This window comes from Staurois parvus, unplaced genomic scaffold (assembly GCF_062004578.1).
Source record: "Staurois parvus isolate SC_StPar_1 unplaced genomic scaffold, SC_StPar_1.0 ptg000209l, whole genome shotgun sequence".
Classification (NCBI taxonomy): domain Eukaryota; kingdom Metazoa; phylum Chordata; class Amphibia; order Anura; family Ranidae; genus Staurois; species Staurois parvus.
The window spans coordinates 8103027-8128181 of NW_028318005.1; the positions used below are offsets into that span (position 1 = coordinate 8103027).

Sequence of the window (25155 nt, forward strand, 5' to 3'; positions counted from 1 at the left end):
AGGATAGCTAACAATGGTGAGTGGGGGTTCAGGAGTGAGAAGACCTTGATGAGGGACAGTGTAGTACCAGGCAGGTCACCTAGCAAAACATTGCCAGGAGCAACATTCTAGCTACAGTGGATATAAAAAGTCTACACGCCCCTGTTAAAATGTCAGGTTTCTGTGATGTAAAAAAATTAGACAAAGATAAATAATTTCAGAACTTTTTCACCTTTAATGTGACCTATAAACTGTGCAACTCAATTGAAAAACAAACTGATATATTTTAGGAGGGTGAAGTAAACATAAAAAACTAAAATAATGTGGTTGCATAAGTGTGTACACCCTCTTATAACTGGGGATGTTCAGAATTAAGCAATCACATTCAAAATCATGTTAAATAGCAGTCACTACACACCTGCCATCATTTAAAGTGCCTCTGATTAACCCCAAATAAAGTTTAGCTGTTCTAGTAGGTCTTTCCTGACATTTTCTTAGTCGCATCCTACAGCAAAAGCCATGGTCCACAGACAGCACCCAAAGCATCAGAGGGATCTCATTGTTAAAAGGTATCAGTCAGGAGAAGGGTACAAAAAATTTCTAAGGCATTAGATATACCATGGAACACAGTGAAAACAGTCATCATCAAGTGGAGAAAACATCCAAGCCCAGCTAAATTTTGCAAAAACACATCTGAAGTCTCCCAAAAGCATGTGGGAAAATGTGTTATGGTCTGATGAAACCAAGGTTGAACTTTTTGGCCATAATTCGAAAAGATATGTTTGGCGCAAAAGCAACACTGCACATCACCAAAAGAACACCATACCCACAGTGAAGCATGGTTGTGGCAGCATCATGCTTTGTGACTGTTTTTCTTCAGCTAGAACTGGGACCTTATTCAAGGTAGAGGGAATTATGAACAGTTACAAATACCAGTCACTATTGGCACAAAACCTCCAGGCTTCTTCTAGAAAGCTGAACATGAAGAGGAACTTCATATTTCAGCATGAAAACAACCCAAAGCACACATCCATATCAACAAAGGAATGGCTTCACCAGAAGAAGATTCAAGTTTTGGAATGGCCCAGCCAGAGCCCAGACCTGAATCCGGTGGAAAATCTGTGGGGTGATCCGAAGAGGGCTGTGCAAAGGAGGTGCCCTCACAATCTGACAAATTTGGAGTGCTTTTGCAAGGAAGAGTAAATAAATATTGCCAAGTCAAGATGTGCCATGCTGACAGACTCATACCCAAAAAGACTGAGTGCTGGAATAAAATCAAAATGTGCTTTAACAAAGTATTAGTTTCAGGGTTTGCACACTTATGAAACCATATTATTTTAGTTTTTTATTTTTACTTCGCTCCACCTAAAAGATTTCAGTTTTTTGTTCAACTGAATTGTACAGTTTATAGGTTACATTACAGGTGGGAAAAGTTCTGAAATGATTTATCTTTTGTCTAATTTTTTTTACATCACAGAATCCTGACATTTTAACAGGGGTGTGTAGACTTTTTATATTCACTGTAAGTATATGACAAAAATGCTAGGGAAGGGAAAGGAACCCAGAGATAGGAAAGTGAATGTATCCTGAAAACTTCCTGAGTCCTAAAGATTACCAGTTCTAAGGCTACATGCACATTAAACGTTTAGCACATGTGTATCAAATACCAGCATTTGTGGGTGTACAGGAGGTACAAATTCAGTATCCAGCCCACTGACATCGGCATGCCAAAATCTATGACAGGCTGAAATATATAGTGGCCGGGTGCCACACTTAGGGTTGTATGCATTCAGAGGAGTATGGCCGGAACGCAGAAATCATGCATTCCGGCCATATGTCCCTGAATGCACACACCATCATTCAAAAACACTGAACATTCAATATCCTCTGAACAAAAGGTTATTCTTCCTTCTTGCATTAATTTTGTTTAGGTTCCAAAACATCTTGGTCAGAATATTGCAAAAATGCATCAGAGTTGTTTAGATTGTGTGACAACTTGCACATATATGGGGAACTCATTTCATTAACTTTGCACACATTTGCATCAAATTTATGCTATATATACAATTCATTAGATTTTGTGCACCTGGAAACTGGAATCACAAACAAATGTGAAAAAGCCCCAAGTCACATCACTGTTGCCCCAAAAAAGTCACATTGCTGAGGAAGAGCAAGGATATTTTCTGGCCAGCAGAACAATTACATCATCTCATATTTATTGTATTTCTGCCATAGAAGAAGGAATACAGTTGAAAACGCCAGAGATACTTTTACATACTGCTAACAACTTTTGATATTTCCTCTAGTATTAGGAATTTAATGGAATGTCCAATTTTAGTAACTCAACATTTTCCTTGGGCAGTTTCTATTGCTTCAAGATTTTGTTTTGTAGAAATGTATAAATTCTTTATTGTTTTTATTACAATGAAAAGGACAACTACATAGCTGCTTAAATAGCACTGAATGTACAGAGTGGTATCCATGAACAAAAACAGAACGTGAAGCCTTGATGAGTGATCTTTCATTAAACAGAGATAAGTATAACTATTTCTTGTAATCCTCAACTTATTCTGAAAAAATGTATGTAATGTACAGAACAAAATCTCAGCTGAAGTGTGAATCATAAAGCAGTATTAAATCCTCAGCATTTTTTTTTATCCTAAAGCTGAATTTAAGGAATGGATTTTATAGTATAGTTACATTGGTCCACCTTGGACCAATGTGAGTATACATATTCCATACCTGTGGCATTCCTGCAGAAGCTGGAAATTACTGTAGTAGTCTTGGCTACTACAGAGATCAGCGCTATCTTCCAGGTTCTTTGCTAAGCAGCTACCCTACTGCATAGTGCCTGCTCGGCATGAGTGCCATCCACAAAATGCCTTGCATTTCCTTTGTTGCAGTTGTCGAAAATACTCACCACTTCCAGGTATAGCAAAGCATGTTACAGTCCAGAATGTACTGCCCGGGTCTGAGAAAGCAATCTCCATGACCTGATACCCTTTCAATCAAAGGATGTCAGGTGGAGTAGACATCAAAAACCAGCCTAAATTTGCTCAGTGTATGGCTAGCTTTAGTCATTTTTCCCTGAATGGGCCCAGTAAGAGATTTTTTTTTTCTTTTTTAAAGAGAACACATACTGGTAATCTACAGTTTATATGTATTTATTATGCTAAGGACTAAAATGTAGTTTTTAGAAATATATTTTTCTCTTTTGTCAGTTAAATATGAAATAATGCATATTAATATCATATACTTTTCTACCAGCCAAAAGCTCTAGACTCCTTTTCACATGTAAAGTGTTTTATTGATTTCAGCTATGCTGAAAGAAGCTCAGGTTTAACCACTTGCCCTCCTGAGGATTTACCCCCCTTCCTGGCCAGGCCATTTGCCAGAGCCGACAGAGAGGAGAACGAAGAGTAAATAAAGCAGTCCTCCTCCCCGTTGGAGATGCTTGGTAATCACCGGGCGCTGAAGGGGGGGTCACCAGCCAGGACCCGGTGATTGACAGTCACAGCGGCGTGGGTAGGGCGCTCGTGCATGCCCCTACCCAGAAATACAAAATTATGTATATATATGTGATTTTGCCTCCCTGTAGCAGTATATCTGCTATAGGGCAGTAGGGATGTTGTTAAAAAGCAATCAGAACAGGCCTGTCTTTATACAATTTCTAATATTAAAAAAAAATGCTGCAATGCAAAAGTGCTAAGTGAGAACATGCTGGCAGTAGAAGAGAACAGAGTAATGACTCATCAGTGCTCTTGCTGCTCCTTCAACAAGCAATTACGAAACTTCTTGACCAAAATATGCTGCTGTCTGACAGGGGCTTCTGTATCACAAGATAGAATTACAAATTTGTTGAGAGGTAAACCCATTTCCATATACTGTAAACATTTCAGCTTTTCTTGAAGTTGAAGTTAGGCTTAAGATATGTATGCAGCTGCATACACCCATAATTCTGAAATTCACACACTGTGCAAAGCACATACAGAAACACTGCTCAGTGTACACAATCACCGCTGACTCCTGTCTGTCTCAATGCAGTTTTCATGATGTGTGTGTCATGATGTGTGTTTTAGGTTGATGCTTAGGAGAAGGTATCATGGTTGATTGCAAGTTTTTCTAAACAATGTTAGGCAAGCCATAAATGATTTGATTTTCTTTCCTTCATCAACAGGTAGAAGGAAAGACAATTGCTCAATTCCCCATCAACACAGTCAGTATTGATGGGGCCGGCAGAACACAATGATGGATCGGTCTGGGTACAATCAGCCAGCAAGCCCATAGATGGACAGAAGCTTGGCTGGTCCCTGCTGAACCGATCCATCTCTGGTCGGCTAAGGAAGGACATAGATTATGCATAGTTGCAAGAAAGAAAATCACTCGATTCCCCATCAACACAGTCAAGTGTTGAGGTGAGGGGGGATTCACTCCTGCGGAGCCACTTTGTTCTCTGGGGGGAGGAAGGGGAGATGGGGTGCGAGGAGCTGGCCCTGTCAGGAAAACACAATGTTTATTCCTAGTGGCTATAGCTGCTGGCAAGAACGGCATCCTAAAAAAACTGACATGCTGGTTTTACCCAAGTCGATTGATGGATCAACTTAAGTACAATCATCCTGCCCATACATGGATCAAATCAAATGGTTTAGCAGGGACCAGCTGAGATTTGAACCATCTGTGGCTGCTTAAGAGTGAGCCTGTTTCAAGTCTGTTCTCATTAACATACAATGCAGGAAAAGCTCAGGTCCTACACCTTTAATCCTTTGTTAGGACAGACATTGTTCAAAGCTAGTTATTGTTGGTAATGAAGATCTGCTTGCACAGAATAGACAGGATTAATCACGGCAAACATAGCTGCCCAGTTCCCTCAAAGGTAAAACTGCAATTTTTAAGTTTTTTTCTTTTAACGTTACGCTATGTGAATGAGGACATGTAACAAATATAAAGTAAGTGTTATAGCAATTTGGCTGCAAAAGTGGAGATACACTTTAATCTCAGTTTTTTTGTATTATTATAACCTCCACCCCAGGTTCATAGTACTATGGCAGTTCTAGGAAATTAGCAGCCCCATTCAACTAGTTTCTGAACATTGGTCATTTGTTGTACACTATGAACAGTTATAAAGTGTTGTGTGTGGACTTTCTTGTTGGCTCCTTCATATACTCCATCAATGTGCTCCTTTTTACTCCACAAACCTGGTGCCCAGACTTGTGCTGTGTATTTTAAGGGTGGATCAACATGCATGAGACAGATGGCCTTTCATATTCAGCACGGCGACCTCAAACACTGAAAACTTAAATTTTCACAGGTGTTCTGTGAAATCTGTTTTGTGAACATTTTATTAATGATAGAAATCAGGCTAATCCAAAAACATATTTTGCCATATAGCCTCAGCCTACAAGACTCCCCCTAAAACTAAGTAACTAACATTTTTTTTGAAGGAATGATTCCAGGGGAATATTAGTTAAACCAAAGCAAAGGCAGAAGACATTAGGGACACTCTGAGTGGAGGTTCAGAAAATCATACTAAAAAAGAATAATATTCAGTAGGTCAAAATCTTAAATGCTAACTCCAAATTTCTGACCATAATTAGGGTGTAACTTTAAACGGTCCACAGCCCCCACCCTCAAACCAGCCTGAATTTTTCCCCTGCCAGCTCCTGTCATATCTGAAACAAGCATGGATATGCATGGCTCTCCAGCAGTTTTCCATGGAAAAATCAACACACTTGTAGTACACTGATTTGTAATTCAACTACAAAACTGAAGGTCCGTATCTTAGTACAGACCTGGGCTACTTGGGCTGGACGAATAGTATGTAGGAGTCAGAGCATTGCCCATGCAATCCACTGATCACAGTTGCAATGCTTTACAGTCTCAAAAATATAACAAATGCAGATTTTTGCTGTTCAAAAAATGTATGCATTTTTTATCTATTTTTGCAAAAAGTGGATTTTTCCTATAAACAGCAAACATTTAATTTTAATTGAAACTTCAACATCCAGTTAAAAGACAGATTGCAGATTTAGACATTTGTTAGGGCTTATCCAGACACATCTGGCCATGACTAAAAATGTATTCTTGCTGACTTAAGCGTAAATGTGGTGTCATCTTTTTATTAAAGCAAATCATGGAAAATTGAATAAATGTTTCATCACTTTTTGAGTAGGACATAAATTCAAAGGATATAAATTCAATAAAAACAGACAAACCAAAAATATAATTGATAGTGTGATTCACAGTTGACTAGTCCAAAATCCAAAAAACAAACTATTCTTTGCATTTGTCAGGAGCGTGGAAGGATAAAGGAAGCCAGAACACAGATAATATAAACAGAAAACAAAGTGGAGTCTTCAAATGTAAATACAGCATTAATAATAGATATAACACACTCACAACAGACCAAAATAGCTGGAACACAAGAGATAATAGAGAAAACAGCTCTGTCTGATTTGTGGGTCCTAGGAAAACCTCAGTGATGCTTTGTCACAGTCACAGGTCATATTTGTCTGATTCTACAAGCCTTCTATGGATCTCTGAGCCAAGAAAAGCCACAAGAGTGCAGCTCAAAAAATATGGAACGTGTCTGGAATAGGGACAAGTACATTTTGTGATCCGACAGTGCTTGAGTTTGAATTTTATACACCATAAAGTTTCACTGGACTATTTTTAAATAATCTGGGATATTTTCCAAACAAAAACTGGATGAATGGAAGCAAAGGCACACATAATATATCTAACAGAAATATAAATATGCCGAAACCAAAACAGACCTGTTTGCTTGAACCAAGAACCAGATAGCCAAGTCAAATAGGTACTTCTAGGGAGAGGGACGCTCTCCAAATTGTTTCTATATGCTAGCTTGCTCTGTCATAATCTCTCCCAATGTATAAATGCTGCAATGATTGTGTGTACTAAACGGGTTGCATGCCAAATAATGTCGTAAGAGCCCAGCCAATAAAATACTAATGTTCCTTTGTAAAAGTGTAAAACTTTAAATGGATTTCATAGTACAACAATCCCTCTATGCAAAAGTTTTGTGTACTGTTATTCACATATATATTCTCCCTTGCAGAGAAGAAATGTTAGTATATAGTATAAGCTCAGTATACACAGACGTAAAAAAAGGATTTCATCTGCAACTCTGAAGCCTTATGAATGCCTTGTCAACACACTGTTTCAAATATGTGCATTGCAGCGGACAGCATTGTTCACATGAACGCATTTGCATTGTTTTGCATTGCATCACGCCAATATTTATCTTACATATAACATTCAGCTGCCTTTACCACACCCCAAAGGCCTCCATTCATGTCAATGTAAACACGCTACAAGCCTGCCACATACTGTATGCCCCCATGACATTTACACTGACATGCATTTAGAAACTGCTACTGGTACAAGAATGCATACAACAGAAAACCAACACAGAGGAGACATCTGGAAAGCAATATTTAACATAAAGAAAACACGTCCAAAAACCGTCAATAGCACATCTCAATGTGATAGACACGTTAAAGGGCGTCTATGGAATCTAACATTTTAAAGTACATCTAAATGAGCCACTACAGCCCGCACAAGCTCTTAGTCATGATGTAGAGCTCCAAGTGAAAACTCTGATCGACTAAGCAGGCAGTCACCAGCACTGTCCTGTGTACATTGGGAGCTGTGCAACTGGTGCTATTCTGACCATGTCCATTACCACATCTGCTATTTCATCATGGACAGCAAGCTAGACCAAATAGCAAATGTGAAATTCTGTGTGAAACTGGGCAAATTGCTGGATCTCCGCAATGTTATCAAAATGGTGACCTTTCAGCTGGATCTTCATCTTCTGGAAGAGGGCATTTTCGGGGGGTTTCAGCTTGTTGAAGTTCTTCCTGATCTCTCATCTTCCAGTGATGTTGTTTCGCTCTGGAACTGCACATGCCACTCAAAACACCTCAAACAACTCATCGAAGCAGCATCATCGTAAACTTGCCGAATTATGTCAAACATCTCTGTGGCAGATTTGCCCAGTTCATACAGAATTTCATGTTCGTTCTTTGTTCTAACTTGCTGTCCATGATGAAATAGCAGACGTGGTAACGCACATGGTCAGAAAAGCACCGATTGCACAGCTCCCAACGTACACAGGACAATGTCTTTTGGCATACTGAGTTATGAAGGTCAGTGCTCCCTGTGACTGTGCTTGCAGCCTAATGCTGCCATCTGCTGGAGTGTTACAAAACTAGTCTCGAAACCTTTTGATACCACCTCCTATGGGCACTTCTATGCGGAATGCATCCTATTCGAGCACCAATTTTGGTGCAAGCCTGGACAAGGAAGAGGTTTACATGTGTTAAAGTATACAGGAGCCATGCAGTATATAACTGTACTGTACTACCACATTTTAGTTAGTCTTCTGGATTTGTGCTTTATATTTTTCTTGTTACATGGGATAAAGCATTGTATGTACCATTCTATGTTGTGTAAACTCGGATTTGTTATAACATTTAGTAGCAAGTTCCCAGCTTTTACATACATTGTATATTACAGTTTGCACCAGAAACTAAACATATTTTGCAAGACCTCACAAGGTACACCAAAAACTACTTCAGTACTAATACTGAGTGTAATAGACTGATCATTATCCTGACAAGTAAGGATGCAGCGGCATCACCAGTGTGCTCCTAGCAGTGCAGACTATAGAAGTGTCATGTGCTGCCAGCAATGTATACATTTCCATACATAGTAAGTGACTGAGATGCAGTAATAAGCTGTCAGCATGTTCGGACAAATAATTGTCACCCCTTTGACCTTCCTGCTTGCTTACATACCTGTTTAAATTTATAATCTTCACTTTGCTATATACATTTTTCTATTAAAGTGTTATTTATAGAACTGCAGCATATTTTGGGATGCTATGAAGCCATATAACTTTATAAAGGCACAACAATCCCTGCCTCGACAAGTCTGTGGAGATGGGAGGGGGAGTGTGGCTAGACATTTCCAATACTGGCTTTCCAAATGGAAAACAATAGCAATCAACCAAATATATCCAGCAGAGCTGGTTACACTAGATCAGTCATCATGGGGTATATGGAGCTGCCGGCTGGTGTCCATTAGTCACTTGGACCTGTGCAATCCCAAAACACCAAAAAGTAGTGGTGTGCCATTAACTAAAGTTATCTAAAGACACAAATGATTTGGTGCACAATCTGGCAGCTGTGTAGTGTAATAAAGATCATATCTTAAATATGCATACTGAAAACTGCTTCCCATTGTCAGCTAGCGTCCATAGACATCTGATTGAAATCATCTCTATCTGGTGGTGATTATCTCATATCAATCAGTATCTTTAGCCCAGTTTAAAGCTGATCAACACATATAAATACAATTCACAAGGGAGAAGAAACACAAAGGCACCTCTAAGTGCAGATTGTTCAAACAAACAGTGTAAATCCACCCACATTTGGTAGGATAAAAAAAAAGGCATATCTATAGTCCATTTCCGGTGGAGAGAGGATCGGCGCTCGTGCTGTAGGTGTCACAACAGCCGCTCAGCTGGATCTGGAAGCCGGCTGTGTATGGATAGGAATCAGGAGAGAAGGCTGGAGCGCAGGGTCAAGCGCGATGCTGTCCCCGGACGTATTGCAACTCATTTCTGAGCATGTGCGAGTAACATTTCTGAGCATGCGAGAGTAACAGGTCATGCACACTCCTTTGTCAAGCTTGACATGAGGAAAGATATCCTAGGGTTTACAAAGAATGGTCCGAAAAAATGAAAATATCTAGTGAGCGGCAGTTGTGTGGACGAAAATGCCTTGTTGATGTCAGAGGAGAATGGGCAGACTGGTTCAAGATGACAGAAAGGCAACAATACAGTAACTCAAATAACCCTTCATTACAATCAAGGCATGCAGAATACTATCTCTGAACACACAACATGCCGCACCTTGGAGCAGATGGGCTACAGCAGCAGAAGACTACACCGGGTGCCACTCCTGCCAGCTAAGAACAGTAAAAGGAGACTACAATTCACACAGGCTCACCAAAATTGTTGAAGATTGGAAAACTGCTGCCTGGTGTGATGGGTCTTGATTTCCCAAGGGATGGTTGTGCATGAAAATCCCAGTAGATCAGCAGTTTTTGAAATACTCAGACCAGCTCGTCTGGCACAAACAACGATGCCACATTCAAAGTCACCTAAATCCCCTTTCTTCCCCATCCTGATGCTCAGTTTGAACTTCAGCGAGACGTCTTCAGCACGTCTAGATGTCTAAATACATTGAATTGCTGCCATGTGATTGGCTGATTAGCAATTTGCGTTACCAAGCAATTGAACAGTTGTACCTAATAAAGTGGCTGATGAGTGTATGTTTAAATGATGTAAAAGAACATGCTGTATGACCATATTAATCAATTTCAGATCTGCCAGTCTGTGCCTGGACGATGAAGAGAAATTATAAACTGTGGATGTACAGTCATAACCTTTCAGTTATGGGGCAGCAGTTATAGCAAAAGCACCTCTAAATCCACTCATATTAAATATAAACTGTAAAATGTAACCACTGCAAAGTAATATAGAGTAGAGTTAATGCCCTGGTAACTTTTTTTTTTTGCCTGAGCTGTACCCAATGTTAAGCACCTTGAAGCACTGAGGTCCCCGGTTAGGTCTACTACTACTGCTACTATTTTCTCCTTCGGGGTATTTCTGTTTCCTTCCACACTCCAAATAGATGTTAGTACGTTGACTAGCTCATGACCAACTTCATCCTAATATCTGTATGCATGTATATGTATGCATGTGATTATAAGGACCTTAAGCTGGCCATAGACTAATCAAAATTTCGATCAGTGTGTGGGCTTCCCTGCTTGACAGCAGCTGCCAATCAGTGTATTTCAACAGCAGTGAGTTCCGGGAGAGGAGGGCAGGGGATTCTGCCATGCTCATTGTTTATGTCGATGGAGGAATCCGTTTTTTATTTTCATCCCACTAGCTGAAAAAAAAAAAACTAACCATGTATGTCCAGCTTTAGGTTGTAAGCTTCTTGAGGCCAGCAACTGAAGTGAAAATGCTGTATATAAAGTTTTGAATAAATGGAAGGCGCTATATAAATGCCTAAAATAAATAAAATAAAAGTTCCAGCAGTCACCCCCCATTACTTCTGACCATCTGCCTTTTCACACTGTTAAACAAATGTTCCCTGTAATCTGTGACTGCATATTCACATTATTCGCATCAAAGTTCAAATACATAAGGCACATGTTAAACGGCATACATTTTTACCCTATATATTTCATTAAACAGCTATTCTTATCATTCATAAACTGTAACCCTACCTTATTGTTCTGACTGAAAGGCAATACTTCCACATTAGGTTCCACATTGCTCCTCCATCCCCCTTCATGATCCCACTGTAAGTACGGTACAATCCAGTTACCGGGACACAGCCGAACCGTGAGGACCAGATCAGTTCAGGACACACGCAGATTCACTTAATCGTGCAGAAATCCCCAGACTTGTGGGACCAAAACTCCAGTACAAGCCTGCTCTCATGTTACCTCCTCTTGGTTTACAGGAATCTGTGTTACACTCAGTATTATGCACATTTTCCAAGAAAGGAAAAAAAAAAAAAGATAGAGACCTCAAAATTACTAGTTTAGGTTTTTTCCTCTAGCCAACGAGCTTTCCACCAAAGGTTCCTTTATAAGACTTCTTTGGAGTGTCTCCCTAGCACAGCACCCTCTTGCTAAATGCAAGTGAAATCATCTGCTCCAGGCTGCACAAGACCCCAGCTGTCTGCAAACTATCCGACTTGACGGCTGTGTAATAAACTCTTTCCCAGGCCAAATGCTTTAATGAATCATTTTTCCAATAAGCAAACAAGGAGTTTGAAACTTAAATGAAAGCAATGAGAGGTGATGTCGGATGTACTAGACACTGACAGTCTATTTTTAGTAAGAAATTAAGTTGTATTAAGGACACAGGCGAATAGCTAAAATGGAAAATTCAATGAACACACCGTTTCAAATTCACTTGTCCTTATACATTTCTTGCACAAAATCGATATTCTGTGCAGGCAGCATAGAAAGTAATTAATAAAACAACACTGCATCATTTTTTAATGGGAAAAGTAAGCCATCTTCTATTTTGGTGCACTTTTTTCTGGATTAGGGGTTTTCTTAAAAAGCAGTGCTATCCTTTAGGTTATGTTCACACCACAGCAATCTCTGAAAAGTAGATCACTTTTCACAAAGCAGGTAAATTGTGACTGCCATGCACTTAGGAGGTAATCCTACTGTCTCCCGAATGCCTGTTTTTTTTTTTGTTTTTGTTTTTTTTAATATTCTTTGTTGAACAGCAAATTTTGAATGACACTAATACTCCACAGTTGGAAGCCTAGCATTTGGCTTGCAGTTTCAGAGTGGGCCCATTGCCCTGAATGGGCAAGCTTGACAGGGGATGTCACCTGTCATCTCAACAAGCCATGTTAAATTTGCTGAAGCCTTGCGGCAAAACATGTATACATTGCCCTCCAGCTGTATGTTAGGTTTTAGGTGGAAGAATGGAGAGGGAGTGGGCAATAAAACCATGGCTCAACCGCCTGTTTTTACCACCCCCTGGCCACCCATGTGAAAGATGTTTTAAAGCTGAACTCTAGATTAAATCATGTGGGATACATAATGCTCGTTTTTAGTCACCCTGACTGTGCTGGTGGTGGTGGTGGTGGTGGGGGGGGGGGGTCAGTAGCCTCTGAGAAGTCCTTACCATAGGTTCACACCTAAGCGTTTTCTGCAGCATTTTGCAGAAATGCAGTACAGTCCATTTAACATGATTTCCTATGGAACATGTTAACACCTGTGCGTTTTCACCAGGTCTGTTTTTTGGAAAGTGTTAGGGACTTTTTTTTAACTCAAAAAGTTGCATTTTTTGGTTCTATAGACTTCAATGGAAATGCTGCAGAAAAGCATGTATTGCATTTTTGTTGTGTTTTTGCAGCGTTTTGCATTTTAAATCTGCCTAGTAACAAGAAAAAACAAGAAAAAAGTAACAAGAATAAAGAATGAAAAACAAAAAAATGCAAAATGCATAAAATGTGGCAAAAACGCTAGAGCAAAAACACAAAACACAATGCAGAAATGGCTCAAACGCAACCTGCATAGGTGTGAACCTAGTCTTAGGGTTGCTTTAACCTCCTTAGCGGTAATCCCGAGTGTAGCTCGGGGTAAAATTTCTATACCAAGAGCGGTAACCCCGAGCCACACTCGGGCTTACCATGCGGTGCTGCTCTGGGGGTCCCTGCAGCACTTACCTTGTCCTTCGCTCCCACGATGTGTCCCCTGCAGCGTCCCCGGCCATCTCCTCCGGCCGATGCCGGCATCCGGCTTCTGTGTTCCGGTCCCTGTGACGTCGGGACGTACGGGCGCCGGAACCGGCGGGAAATTTGAAATTTTTAAAAAATGTCATTTTTGCTGTCATTGCTGTTTCAATGCATTTCACATATATTTTGTCCCTACCTCTTTGTCCTGTGCCCTGCCTGCATTTTGAATGTTCTTTCTGCCTGGAAACTTAGAAAAGTCCATGGCGTCCAAAAAGCGTCCCTTTACGTCAAAAGCGGTTTTAGAACAGTGATAGTAAATCAGAACCACTTGCAGAATTGAGTGATGATTCGTGGTGAAATTCGTCATCAGACACTGAAAACGATTTTGCGACTTTGCTCAGCGATGTGCGAATTTGCCTCTGTATTTCAAATTTCAGTGTTTTTGGTTTGATTATATTATTGAATTCAATTTTTTTATTATTATATTATTATTTTTTATGATTATATATGAAATTATAATTTATGATTTCGTGTTTCAAGTTTTATCATATCCGGAATGTTTAATAGACTCTTGTTCGGACAGATTTCAGTGAGTTATTCCTAAAAATTACAGCCTACAATAAAAAACTACATATTTCCATGCAAAAAAATGGTACCGCTTTCAGCACAAAAAATTGGAAAGAATCATACCGCCAAGGAGGTTAAGAAACACTGAGGAAGCACAGTGGTTTAGCCATGTTCTTTAGCTATAAGTCTTGCCTCTTGCCTGGCCTGAGTGCTGCATGTAGCCATCTCGTACACGTTTACTAAAACTGGTGCACACAGAATCTGGTGCAGCTGTTAAAAGTAAGCAATCACCTTTTAAATTCAGCTTGTTCATTTAAGCTTTGACAATAAAACATAGAAGATGACTGGTTACTTTGCACCCGATTCTGTGTGCACCAGTATTAGTAAATTCCTTCCACTGCATCTCCTTTGTCCCCAGAAGCCAGTAGTCAGTGTTTTTTATACATAGGTTCTTACTCAGGCCCAGTGAAGGAAAATATTCTTCAGACTGCCTTCTTCTAGTTCAACAGTTTGGTTAATTTATTTTTCATTTTCTGTGCTTTCCATTCCATTTTCTCTATTTATATATCTGGGATTTTTATTGGATCTTTTGTAAAAGAATTGTGATATTTAAAGGGGAGCACAAATTTGGGAGAGACTATAATGATAGTAATCCCTAGCAGTCTCATGTAACATGCCCCTAGTTTTTGTCTCCTGCAGTAGGTCCCCAGCCTCTAAGCACTCTTGTACTATGGCTGCAGTTCTGGCCATCTCCTATATAATGTCTCTCCTATACAGTCTCTGAACATCTGCTGTGTTATGTCTTTTGCACTAAAATTATGTGAGGCACTTTGGTAATTTCAGGAGCTGCACTTAAGGCCTTTTATATCTAGTAAGTTGACCACCTGTAAGGGGTTAACCCACAACGCTACAGTCCACATTAATTTTACCATGATGCTCAATTTACAGCTTAGTACGCTGGGATGGAGCAATCCTATCTCAAAATTTTGCAACAAGTCTAATTTTAATTTTATAAGGTTTTTGTGTGAATAAACCACTCCTAGAAATACGTGTATATTTTTTTCACCAAACATACAGTACACCATCCAGAGTATATTGTGAGTACCCTACAGTCTATGGAACGGTGGGTTTTAGAGAACAAAATCTCTCTATACAAAGACTCTAATATCTCTGTTATCTGTATATTTCTTTGTCTAGCTGTTATAGACAAGTAGTCCCAAACTATAATGAAAGGGGAATGATGTGCAGAGATTGGTCATCATTCCATTACTGCATGACAATGCAGTTTTCCTTACATTAAAGAGGAAACAAACAGGATATATTTCTAACCAAAATGGTATCAATCTGGAACTAATTAGTAATGAGCTCACCACGGGAGGAAACCTTTATTGTTATGACCCCAAGTATGCTAAAAAACGAAACATTCAAAATTCTGAGGCAATAATCTACTTCTCAACATGTGCCAGTTATACCTCACTGTTTATTTTACTTAATGGCCGAGTTGGAGATGGTCAAAATAAACCTTTCACAAACTTTGCATATTGTGATGAAAGGCATATTTGAAGGACAGCTTCAGTGAAAGTCACAAGTCAAAAGCAAATCTGGAGATATAGGAAGAGGAAATCTGTGGAAATGTAGAATGTCTGTACAAAAGTCAAGTTTGGCCCTGCCTCTTCTCATGGTCGATGTTGCCACCCCTAAATGCAGGCCAGTGTTCTGCTTGAATTTGACCAAAGCGTTGAGGATTATGCTGCACAATACAGAATTTTGTGACACAAGGTTAGGTTCCAGTTAAGATACACTCTGAAAATATTCCTGAATTGAGTTACAGGAGGTTTTATGAAAACTACATTACCAGTGTTTGTGATATACCTTTAACAATTCACAAAATGATTTAACTTCTTGTCTGGAGTTATTTTTGTGTTCTTTATGATTTTAGCAACTTTGAAACATTGCTCTGAATTTTCTCTGCTTAAGAAGTGATTCCACCAAAGTTACTATTTTATTTTTATTCAATAGTTTGGCGGTTGGTCAGCTCATCTTTTGGCCAGCTATGCTGAGGATTTTGTTTATCTTCCCAAATTTATACATAACCTTATGAAAAGCCATCAGAGTTTCTAATATCTCTACCATTAATAGTTAGAATTACAAAGTCCTATGTGCTGTATAACTGTTCTCTGCACATTTTACAGCATATTACAAGATAACATGAAATCTGAGTAAAACAATATTAAGGAATTGGGTAAAAATGCCTATTTGTTATAAATGAGATCTCCTGATGGTATAAATGTAATAGTTAATGGTGCTTGGGACAGAGATATACACAAAATTTGTCTTAATTACTCTACAAACAGAGCAGACGCAGCACCCATTAAATTCACTGCAGTGTGGTTATCCTGCAGCATTACTGTCAATTGTTGAGGGTTTAATGCATTCTAGCTAAAACTTAGTGTAATGTCATTATTGGCTTTACTCCAATACACAAATTACATCACAAAAGCCACACATTCATTCTTAGCAGAAAACATGCATGTATGCAGAATTAGCTTTTCATATGTACATCTATCATCCTACTAGATGACCCCTGAGTTACATGATCAAAGAACAGACCTCGATGAGATGATGCTGGACCATCAGCTCAGTGGAGAAATGGATCACTGTGGTTATATAAATAATATGACTTGTGTACAAGTTGCAACGGGATAAAAAGCAGGATAATGTCACCATCGTTTGGGATATAGACGAGCTTGTATCTTCCTCCCCTGTGACAGTACCCAGGATTTGCTGCCAGTTGGTAGACTCAAACACTGTCACATGACCAGGAGAGTGATGGCACTACTACCACATGCCGTCAACACCAGTAACTTCAGTGCAAGCTGTGGAGAAGACAGGAGCAGTGATGGAGCACTAATAGGATGACTATGGGGGAGGGGCTCTTTGCAAAGACATGGTAACCTTGCCCTACATATAGCGCTACCCCCTTGAGGGCAGCTGAGTTTTTAGGTCCCCCTGAGCTCTGCACAGTCAGGCAACTCACTTTTCCACACTTGCATCTAAGGTCAGTTAACAGTCCATGGATAGGGTAAAGCGGGTACGGGATGCCCAATTTGATTGTAGAAGCAGAATGATGAGGACATTTTTTGCTCTGGCACACTTAGTAAAAAAAACAACAGAAACTTAACTGCCTTCCAGCCAGAACCATTACAGTACTTAGTAAAGTACTCCCCTTCTAGGAGCTTGGTGTCCCCTGCGTGGATTTCTAGCAACATGACGTGTAGGAGATCTTGGTCCCCTTAGTGCACGGAATACCAGCCTACCTGGCTACAGTCTCTGATCCCAGGAGAAGGGTTTGGGTAAGTCCCCTGAAGACTTGCCAGAACATGCATCCAATAGACTTCTCCCTTCTAGGCCCTGGGGGTGTAGAGGTACGCATACTGTCCTTGTCCTGCAGCTGTGCATAAAACTGCTTTCAGGCCTTCCAGCTGGGCTGGTTCCACTCCTTTGCAGGGTGTCCTTCCCTGATGGACAGCAGGGCAGTGGAGCTCCCTCTTTCAGCTTATCCTCAGCTTGCAGTCTCCAGCTTGGAAGCAGAACCCCCCTCCTCCGGGGCTCCCATCCATGCTACACAGCAACAGCTCTCAGCAATCCATCTTCAAACCTGACTCCCCTGCTAGCATGGCTCTCTCATATTTATGGGCTGGTCTACCACACTACCAAAGCCTCCTCTCTGGGATTGGTCAGACTCCCATGAATACGCAGATTGAAGTCTCCACCCCTCCACCCTTTGGCTTCTGGAAGCTTCCATTGACCTCCAGAACCAGGTGGAGGCGATACCGTCCCAACCTGCTGAGCCATCCAGCCTGACTTCACGCTGAACCCACAGTAATTCAGGCTCACTCACTACCATGAACCAAAAATAAGTTTACCCCACACTAGACCCACCTAGTGGGAGCTAAATACATAAACAAGATGACCATGGAGGAGATTTAGTAAATCTGGCAAGTGCAAAATCTGATGCTGTTGTGCATGGTAGCCTTTCAGCTTCTAACTTCAGCCTGTTCAATTAAGCTTTGACAAAAAAACAAATCTGGAAGTGGATTGGTTTCTATGCAGAGGTGCACTGGATTTAGCACTCTCCATTTTTAGTAAATCAACCCCCACATCTCTTTAAACAAAGAAATCCAAGAGAAGAAGATGTAGGTCTGTTGAGGCGAGGCATCATAAGAATCACCATAGCTTAGGCCCCTTCTTTTAACTGATGTCTTTACAGTTAAATAAAAGTTCAGTATATAAAGCAGGAAGCATGGACCTCCCCAAACACATTCTAGGTTTTTTATTTATTTTAAATAATCTCAGGGAGCAAGAATTGGATCTTGCGTAGAAGGGTATCATCATCCCTATGCTCATAGGACGGCATGACGTATAACTCGACACATGGGAGTTTACGGTGATGTGATCTCTGCAAAATTCATCTCAAGAAATTAAATCTACAGAGCTAATTCAAACTACAAAAACATACACAACGATCTCTAGAATTGCCAAGCCGTAGGACATATTTGATCCCAGGAGGTGAATGATCTTAGAAAGTTTCAGCAAGGGAAAGAAACTGCAGCATTGCAAGACTGCATGAGATCGATATTAGAGTTGTGTGATTAATCCCTGCTGCAAGGTCATGTAGAAATCAGTGTGATGCAAAGGAACTGAGGAGGATTTACTGAGAAGGATTTACTGCAAATACATGATCAAAAGCATACTGTATGTATAAAAGGCATTCATACACAGGACTACTACAGACACACACATATGCACCAGGGGTAGCCTGCTTAGACATAAAAAAAAAAAAATTTCCAGTATGATTTTGGCTGTAGGGGAAAACCCATAAATCCCCAATGCTGCAATAGAAAAGTGCAAATTATTTGTAGACACATGACACAGTAATTCAAAGTCAATCATTCCTCAAAGGTAAAACCATGGTAAGGGCTCATTCACTCAGGGAATTTTAATTTGTGCCCTGTGTAGGGCTGTGTTTACCGGCATGGGGATGCATAGCTGTTGCGCGCATTCCCGTGTCATCAGTCCCATAGCTGTCAACTAGGATGCAGTGACTGCATGGACAGAGCCCTCCAGCGGTGTCATCACTCCCACTGGTTCTAGTACTTCACTCTTTGCCCAGTCTTCCCCCTGGGTTCCGTCTCTCTGTTTGCTTGAATTACCAGACCACAATGATGTCACTCTTACGCATGAGCACAGTCACATCATCAAGACACACAGCGAGTGCCGTAAATGTGGTCTGAGCTGCATACGTGCAGCTCAGATCACATTACCGCTGAAAGGCAGGGGAGGAATTTATGACAGAAGAGACCACTAGGGTCTTTTCTTTCCTTTCTTTTATAAAACCCCGCCTGTCAGTGGTTTAAAATGAAGTTCAATACCACTTTATTACATTATTAAATGCATTTTTTGCAAGCAGTGTAAGTACCTACATTTGACCTGGTATCAGCCTTTTGCAGTCCCTGTACAGCAGAGCTTGAGTGTGATAGGAAGAAGCAGCACAAGTAGCTAGTTCATTTGCTGACAGGGTGCATGCTGATAAGAGAAAACTAAGTGACAGAGAGATGAGCTCATCACTGAGTTGCTTCTCCTTGCACTGTCCTGTCACAGGCTGGGCGAGTCCAGGAAAACCTGGGCTCAAAGGATGTGGATTAAATTATGCTGGCTATCAGACTGAGGATATGGAGGAACTGAAAAAAGAACTGTGGGTGAAATCTCTGTATAGAAGGTGAATACTGCAGCAACCGCTTGTTTTGTGATTTTACCACTTAACAGGCTAATCATTTTAGCTTGTTTTTGGCTAGAGTTCTGCTTTAAAGAAAGAAAGCACAATTTTCATTTCAATTGACACAGCTACTTCGTAGAGAACCACACTTGTGTATAGCTACAGAAACACATCTACAAGCAAGCTTAATCTGAGGAAAAATATAACAGAACATCTGAGCTGTAAGAGAATGATTCAAGTCTTGTACCAGTGAGAACTGAGCTACTGATGTAAATCATAACTAACACATCTAGACGGAACACAAACGGCTTCTGCTATAAACCTGCAATGCAGCTCAAAATCATATTGTATAAATAGGAAACAGAAAAGTGACTGAAATATCAAAGCAGATGAAAGGCATAAAAGCATAAAGCCTTTAGTTACATAAGCAAACTCCAGACACATATAAATCCTCCATATTGCATCATGATAAACTTTTTTTTCCAAGGGAAAAATATTGCTGCTGTAATCACTGCTGTATTACTGTAAACAATATTAGTTGGATATGGTCTTTAATTTTGTTGCTTGCTTGAAGACCATTGAACACAACATGTGCATCTAAAAACTACCATATCCACAAGATAACAATGCTGCAGATGTCACTGTAGAATGAACAGCGTTGTCATACTGTTCCAGGAAATGCAAAAATGCTACTACTGGCGAGATCAACAAGCTATAAAATTATGTTACGGGGAACTCAGAAAAACAAAAATTGCTTTGTAAATGCTATGGACTGACTGCATCATCATATTTGCACTTTAAAGAGGGACTTCAGTCCCCTTAATAATGGCTCCATCCCCTCCAAGGCACTTCCATTTTTGATTGTCTGGTGCATAGCAGTACATATGCACATGCTGAATTCTTCACACATGCACCATCCTTCCCTGCATGTCCAGATGTGCCAAAGGTCTCTACCAGGCCCCAAAGGATGGGCTGAGCCCTTCAGTACATCTGCATGCTCAATATCATTCTCACCCAGGCAAGAAAGGAAAAAGTGTGAGTAGAAATATAGGGGTCTAATAATGAATGTTCTTGTAAACATATATACTGTCATTTCTCCTAAAAGAGCTTTTAATGCACTCTGCCCTTTCTTTCACTTAGGAAATGTGGCTTGAAGTTTGTGCCTGTGACGTAAGCATCTAGCCGGCTATCTTCCTATTTCAAGGTTAAGAAAAGAATCTTGTGGTCAAACAAGTTTGAACCAGCAACTGTCATGGCGGATGACCAGAAATCTCTATTTTGGACTAGTCACATGATGTTAACACCCACTTAACTCTGAGCTTGCGGTTAAGCATATAAGGATTAGATTGGACTAAAACTATACGATCACGCCTGGAACTTACACGATCACGCCTGGAACTTACACGATCACGCCTGGAACTTATACGATCACGCCTGGAACTTATACGATCACGCCTGGACTTTATGACTATATATGTATCAGTTTAAAATTTAAGAGTTAGATATATATTGATCACCTAGGTCCATCTCATACGAGGTGAACTTCTGTATGCTGTATTATCTCCACTGCAGTGTAATAAATGCACCTTTCTTTATCAATTTGAACTCACTATCTCATCTGAAAGGTCTCACTTGTGGACCCCCAAACCTGACTCAACAAGTGCAATTAAAAAAAATCCAATTGTGGAAGAGGGAGGGGGCTGGAGCAAGGTGCACACATATTGTCATTCGGAGTTAAGGAGCAGTGCTGTTTTACTCCCCCACTAACATTGTATTTTGTACCTTCCAATGGACTCTTCCTAGGAATAGAAAAATTGGTGAATTGCCCCAAGCTAGGGACAATAGTAGCTGCTGCAGTCATACCAGAGATGCGGGAAGATTTCCCCACTGGAGTCTGGAACTTCAATTGAGACCTGGTGGGGGATGAACCCTTTAATGCAGAATTGTTCATTTATCCGCACATGCCAGTTGGGAGCAGTCAGTGAGCTGTCAGTGCTGGTTTGGCATTGGCTGTGTGGGCACAGCATGTGAAGCACATTCTCAGTAATAAGAGTTTCATCATTACAACATAAATTAAATAAATAAAACACTCAGTTGTGTGTTGGCTGTTTGTGCACAGTGGGTGATATAGCATTGTTGGATCACTAGGTAGGGTGAGCACTTTATTAGCAGAGGAAGAAGATAATACTTTATTGTGTATCCCTGTGATTCTGTGACTCAGGAGTTACATACTCCAGGTATGAAAATGCATGGAACAAAGAAGAAACAAATACCAATGGCTGTACAGCATGAAAACTGTAATGGGTAAATAGGTCTGGTTGAAGCAGGAGCAAAAAAGTATAAGCACAGTGTTCTCTGAATTATTTACAATTGTTCCATACAATGATTGATTACATGTTTTCATCTAATTTATTAGTGAACTTTTGATCGATTCATTGATAAAGTAAGAAAAATCGAGAGTTAAATAAATAAAAATAAAAGAATAGTGGAAAAATTGTGATATGTGTGGCCACCATTACTGTTTGGTGATAGGGCCAAATTAGTAGGAAGGCCCAAAGGCGCCAGACTGCAGCACCCACCAATAAATGACAGTACTGAGCATTCACTAGGTAATTGCCAACACTAAAAAAGGTACCTAAAGACAAAATATGACCTTTATTTAAGAAGTTATGTTACTGTCAGTTTAGGAATACAACCATATACCTCTGGGTACTCCTCAACCTTTCTAGAAATAGGTGGGGAAATAACTGGTTGGTCAGTCTGGATTTTTCTAACCAAAGACTACAGATTACCTTCCTGATAATCTATGCCAGAAGTGTTTCTTCCTCGCAGACTTGTCATGCTTGGATGATCCAAATGTATATTCAAGTATAATGGGGAGTGTGGGCATTGTTAATGGCTAGTGTATGTTATTTTTAATCTTTTTATAGTCTGGCTTTAGCAATATAGAAAATCCACCACATCAGCACTCAAGTTCTATGAAATCCTAACGAAGGCTCTTGGAAGTATGGTGGCTTATTCCCTGAACAAATCTATGCAATGTCTAGGGTCCAATCAAGGCATAGCAGCCCTCTTCATTTTGGGGAAATCTTTCTGTCTAAACAAACAAAAACAGCAAAGGGTGCACTGACCTAATGGGTTACCTTGGACACAGTTTATTGATAAAATAGTACAAAAATATTCACAAAATGGTTAAAATCACAAGCAGGTAAAACAGCCTATGACAGGGTTTTACTTGATTATGGCTTTATTTATAGTTAAAGCAGAGCTCCACCCAAAAGGAAAAGTTCCGCTTTAAGCCTTTGTCCCCCGCTCCCCATTAAGAATTGCCACCTTTGGGGAAGGGGGGGGGGTAATTTGACAGGTACCTGCTCCCACTTCCGCTCCGATCACCTAAGGCGATCGGAAGCGGAAGTTGACCTCCCCCCTCCCTCCCCGTAGTCTTTTGGGACACGTGACAGGCCCCAGAAGACTACGTGGCCATTCACAAAGCACAGCCATTCACTGCGCATGCGCAGTGGGTACCCAGCTGTGAAGCCGCAAGCTGTCAGCTGGGTGCCCACACTGAAGATGCCGGCGCCGAGGAAAGAAGACGGCCAGTGAAAACAGCCGTGGTGAAGACACCGCTGGACCAAGGGACAGGTAAGTGTCTGTATTTAAAAATCAGCACTTTTATTTATTTATTTTCAACTGGAACTCCGCTTTAATTTGTTATAAGTAAACTATCAATAAAGCCATAAGCAAGTGAAGCACTATCATAGGAGGTTTTACTTTCTTGTGATTGTAATAGTTTTGTGAGCATTTTATACTATTTTATCATTAAAGTGGTATTAAACGCAAAATCAAAAATGGAATATATTGCACCTTACCAATTCTTGGATGTGGTGGCCGCATTAGTTTTCTTTTTCCCTTTGGTTTTCACCTGGCAATCTGGCCAATAGCACACCTCCTCTATTAGAGTTCCCCCACTCTGGGTAGAGCACAGAGGGCACCTTTGGACAACAGCATTTCCAGTCTGGGGGGAGGGGAGTGTTAGATGTACTATCGGATTTATATACAACAACAAACTGAAGCCAAACTCCAGCTTACACTACAGTTACAGTAACAGTTTTTTCTTTTGGGATAAGGTTTGGTTCACACTAGTTTGACTTCTGATGTGACTTGAGTTGCATGGAATCAGGTGACAAATGAAATCTTACTGTTTTCAATGGTGTGGTTCTAATCAAAGCTACTCAGAATGGTGCAATTTTTCGAAAAGATTACTGCACTACTTTGGTGCGATTTACAGTGTGACTTGGCCCCAAAAGAATAGTTGCATCAAAGTCACACCACATAATCACATTCTAAATCGCATCAAATTATAAACCAAGCCTAAAGGTTTTTCCTGAACAAATAAAAGCTAATCATTTATTAACACCCCTCTCAGTAGTAAATGGTTTGTCTCAACACTCTGCTACATTTGCAGAAGAGCTTACTCTGTTGAAAAACAACAGACTTATTGGCAGTATCACCAGGTGAAAATAAAAGAAAGCGTAAAAAAGAAAACCAATGCAGCCACTACATCTAAGAATTTGTAAGCTGCAATATAATAAATGTTTGCTTTTGGGTTTAATGTGGTTTTAAATATTAACACACAAACCACTACCTTTTAAAATTCATCCCAGACTTGAAAGATACACATTGGATGTATGGTGGAGCACGTTCAACGCTGTATTTCAACTACATCACCGCCCCTATGTACGTCACAAACTAGTTATATTAAATTTTGTATCTGAATAATTTCCAATGTTAGCCTGTTTTTAGACTTGCAATATATATATATATATATATATATATATATATATATATATAAATAATATATAACCAGGTCAGTTTATGGCCATCTAAAAACAGATGAGCAAGAACAAGAAAACAAGGAAAAACAAACATCCCCAGCTAACATGTAAGATGACATAAGGGGAGGCATTTAGTGCAAATGTCAGCATGCAGTATAATATCACACAGAGCTGAGAGAGAGGGATGAAAATGCAGCAGTCAAGAGGATACTTGACCAATATGTGAACTCTTCACTTACAAACACCAGAGAATTGTTAATACTTTTTACTAACCTAGAAATGATCTGACTCAGGGATGTGGAATTAATCCAAACTCTGTTTTATACTTGAAAGTGCCAGCAATCAATTAAATCATTAGCAGGAATATAGGAAGTCAGAACACTGAATTAATTAGAGTTTACAACAAGTACATTTATAAAGGTTAAGACTGTATCAGTTATTAAAAAAAAACCACAAAGTTATGTTGAAAATACAGTAAAAATAGATTGGTGATTACCCACCTAACCTTACACAAACAACTTGAAAACGGTGTTCTTCTCTCAACCCCTCCCTACATGATGGAAAACCTCTCCTGTATGGTTAATTATCTTAACCAGATGAGTAGGGAATGGCTGAATTTCCATCCATGTGTGGATGTACCTGTTCAACAAAAGTTGACTTTCGGATGTAAAGGCCCGGATACACCATAAGA

The 25155-nt window shown here is 40.0% G+C and overlaps 1 protein-coding gene across 7 annotated transcripts in view; it reads right to left on the reverse strand.

Moving 5' to 3' along the window:
* IQSEC1 (IQ motif and Sec7 domain ArfGEF 1) overlaps positions 1–25155 on the reverse strand; it is a 440052-nt gene that overhangs the window by 300788 nt on the left and 114109 nt on the right. Inside the window, exon 1 of one of the 7 annotated variants that reach the window (XM_089678735.1) lies at positions 11305–11478. The exons of the other annotated variants lie outside the window; for them this stretch is intronic. Within the exon in view, the coding sequence (XP_089534861.1) occupies positions 11305–11372 (68 nt within the window). The 5' untranslated portion in view covers positions 11373–11478. Of the gene's footprint in view, positions 1–11304; positions 11479–25155 lie in introns of those variants that run through there. 7 annotated transcript variants of the gene reach the window in all.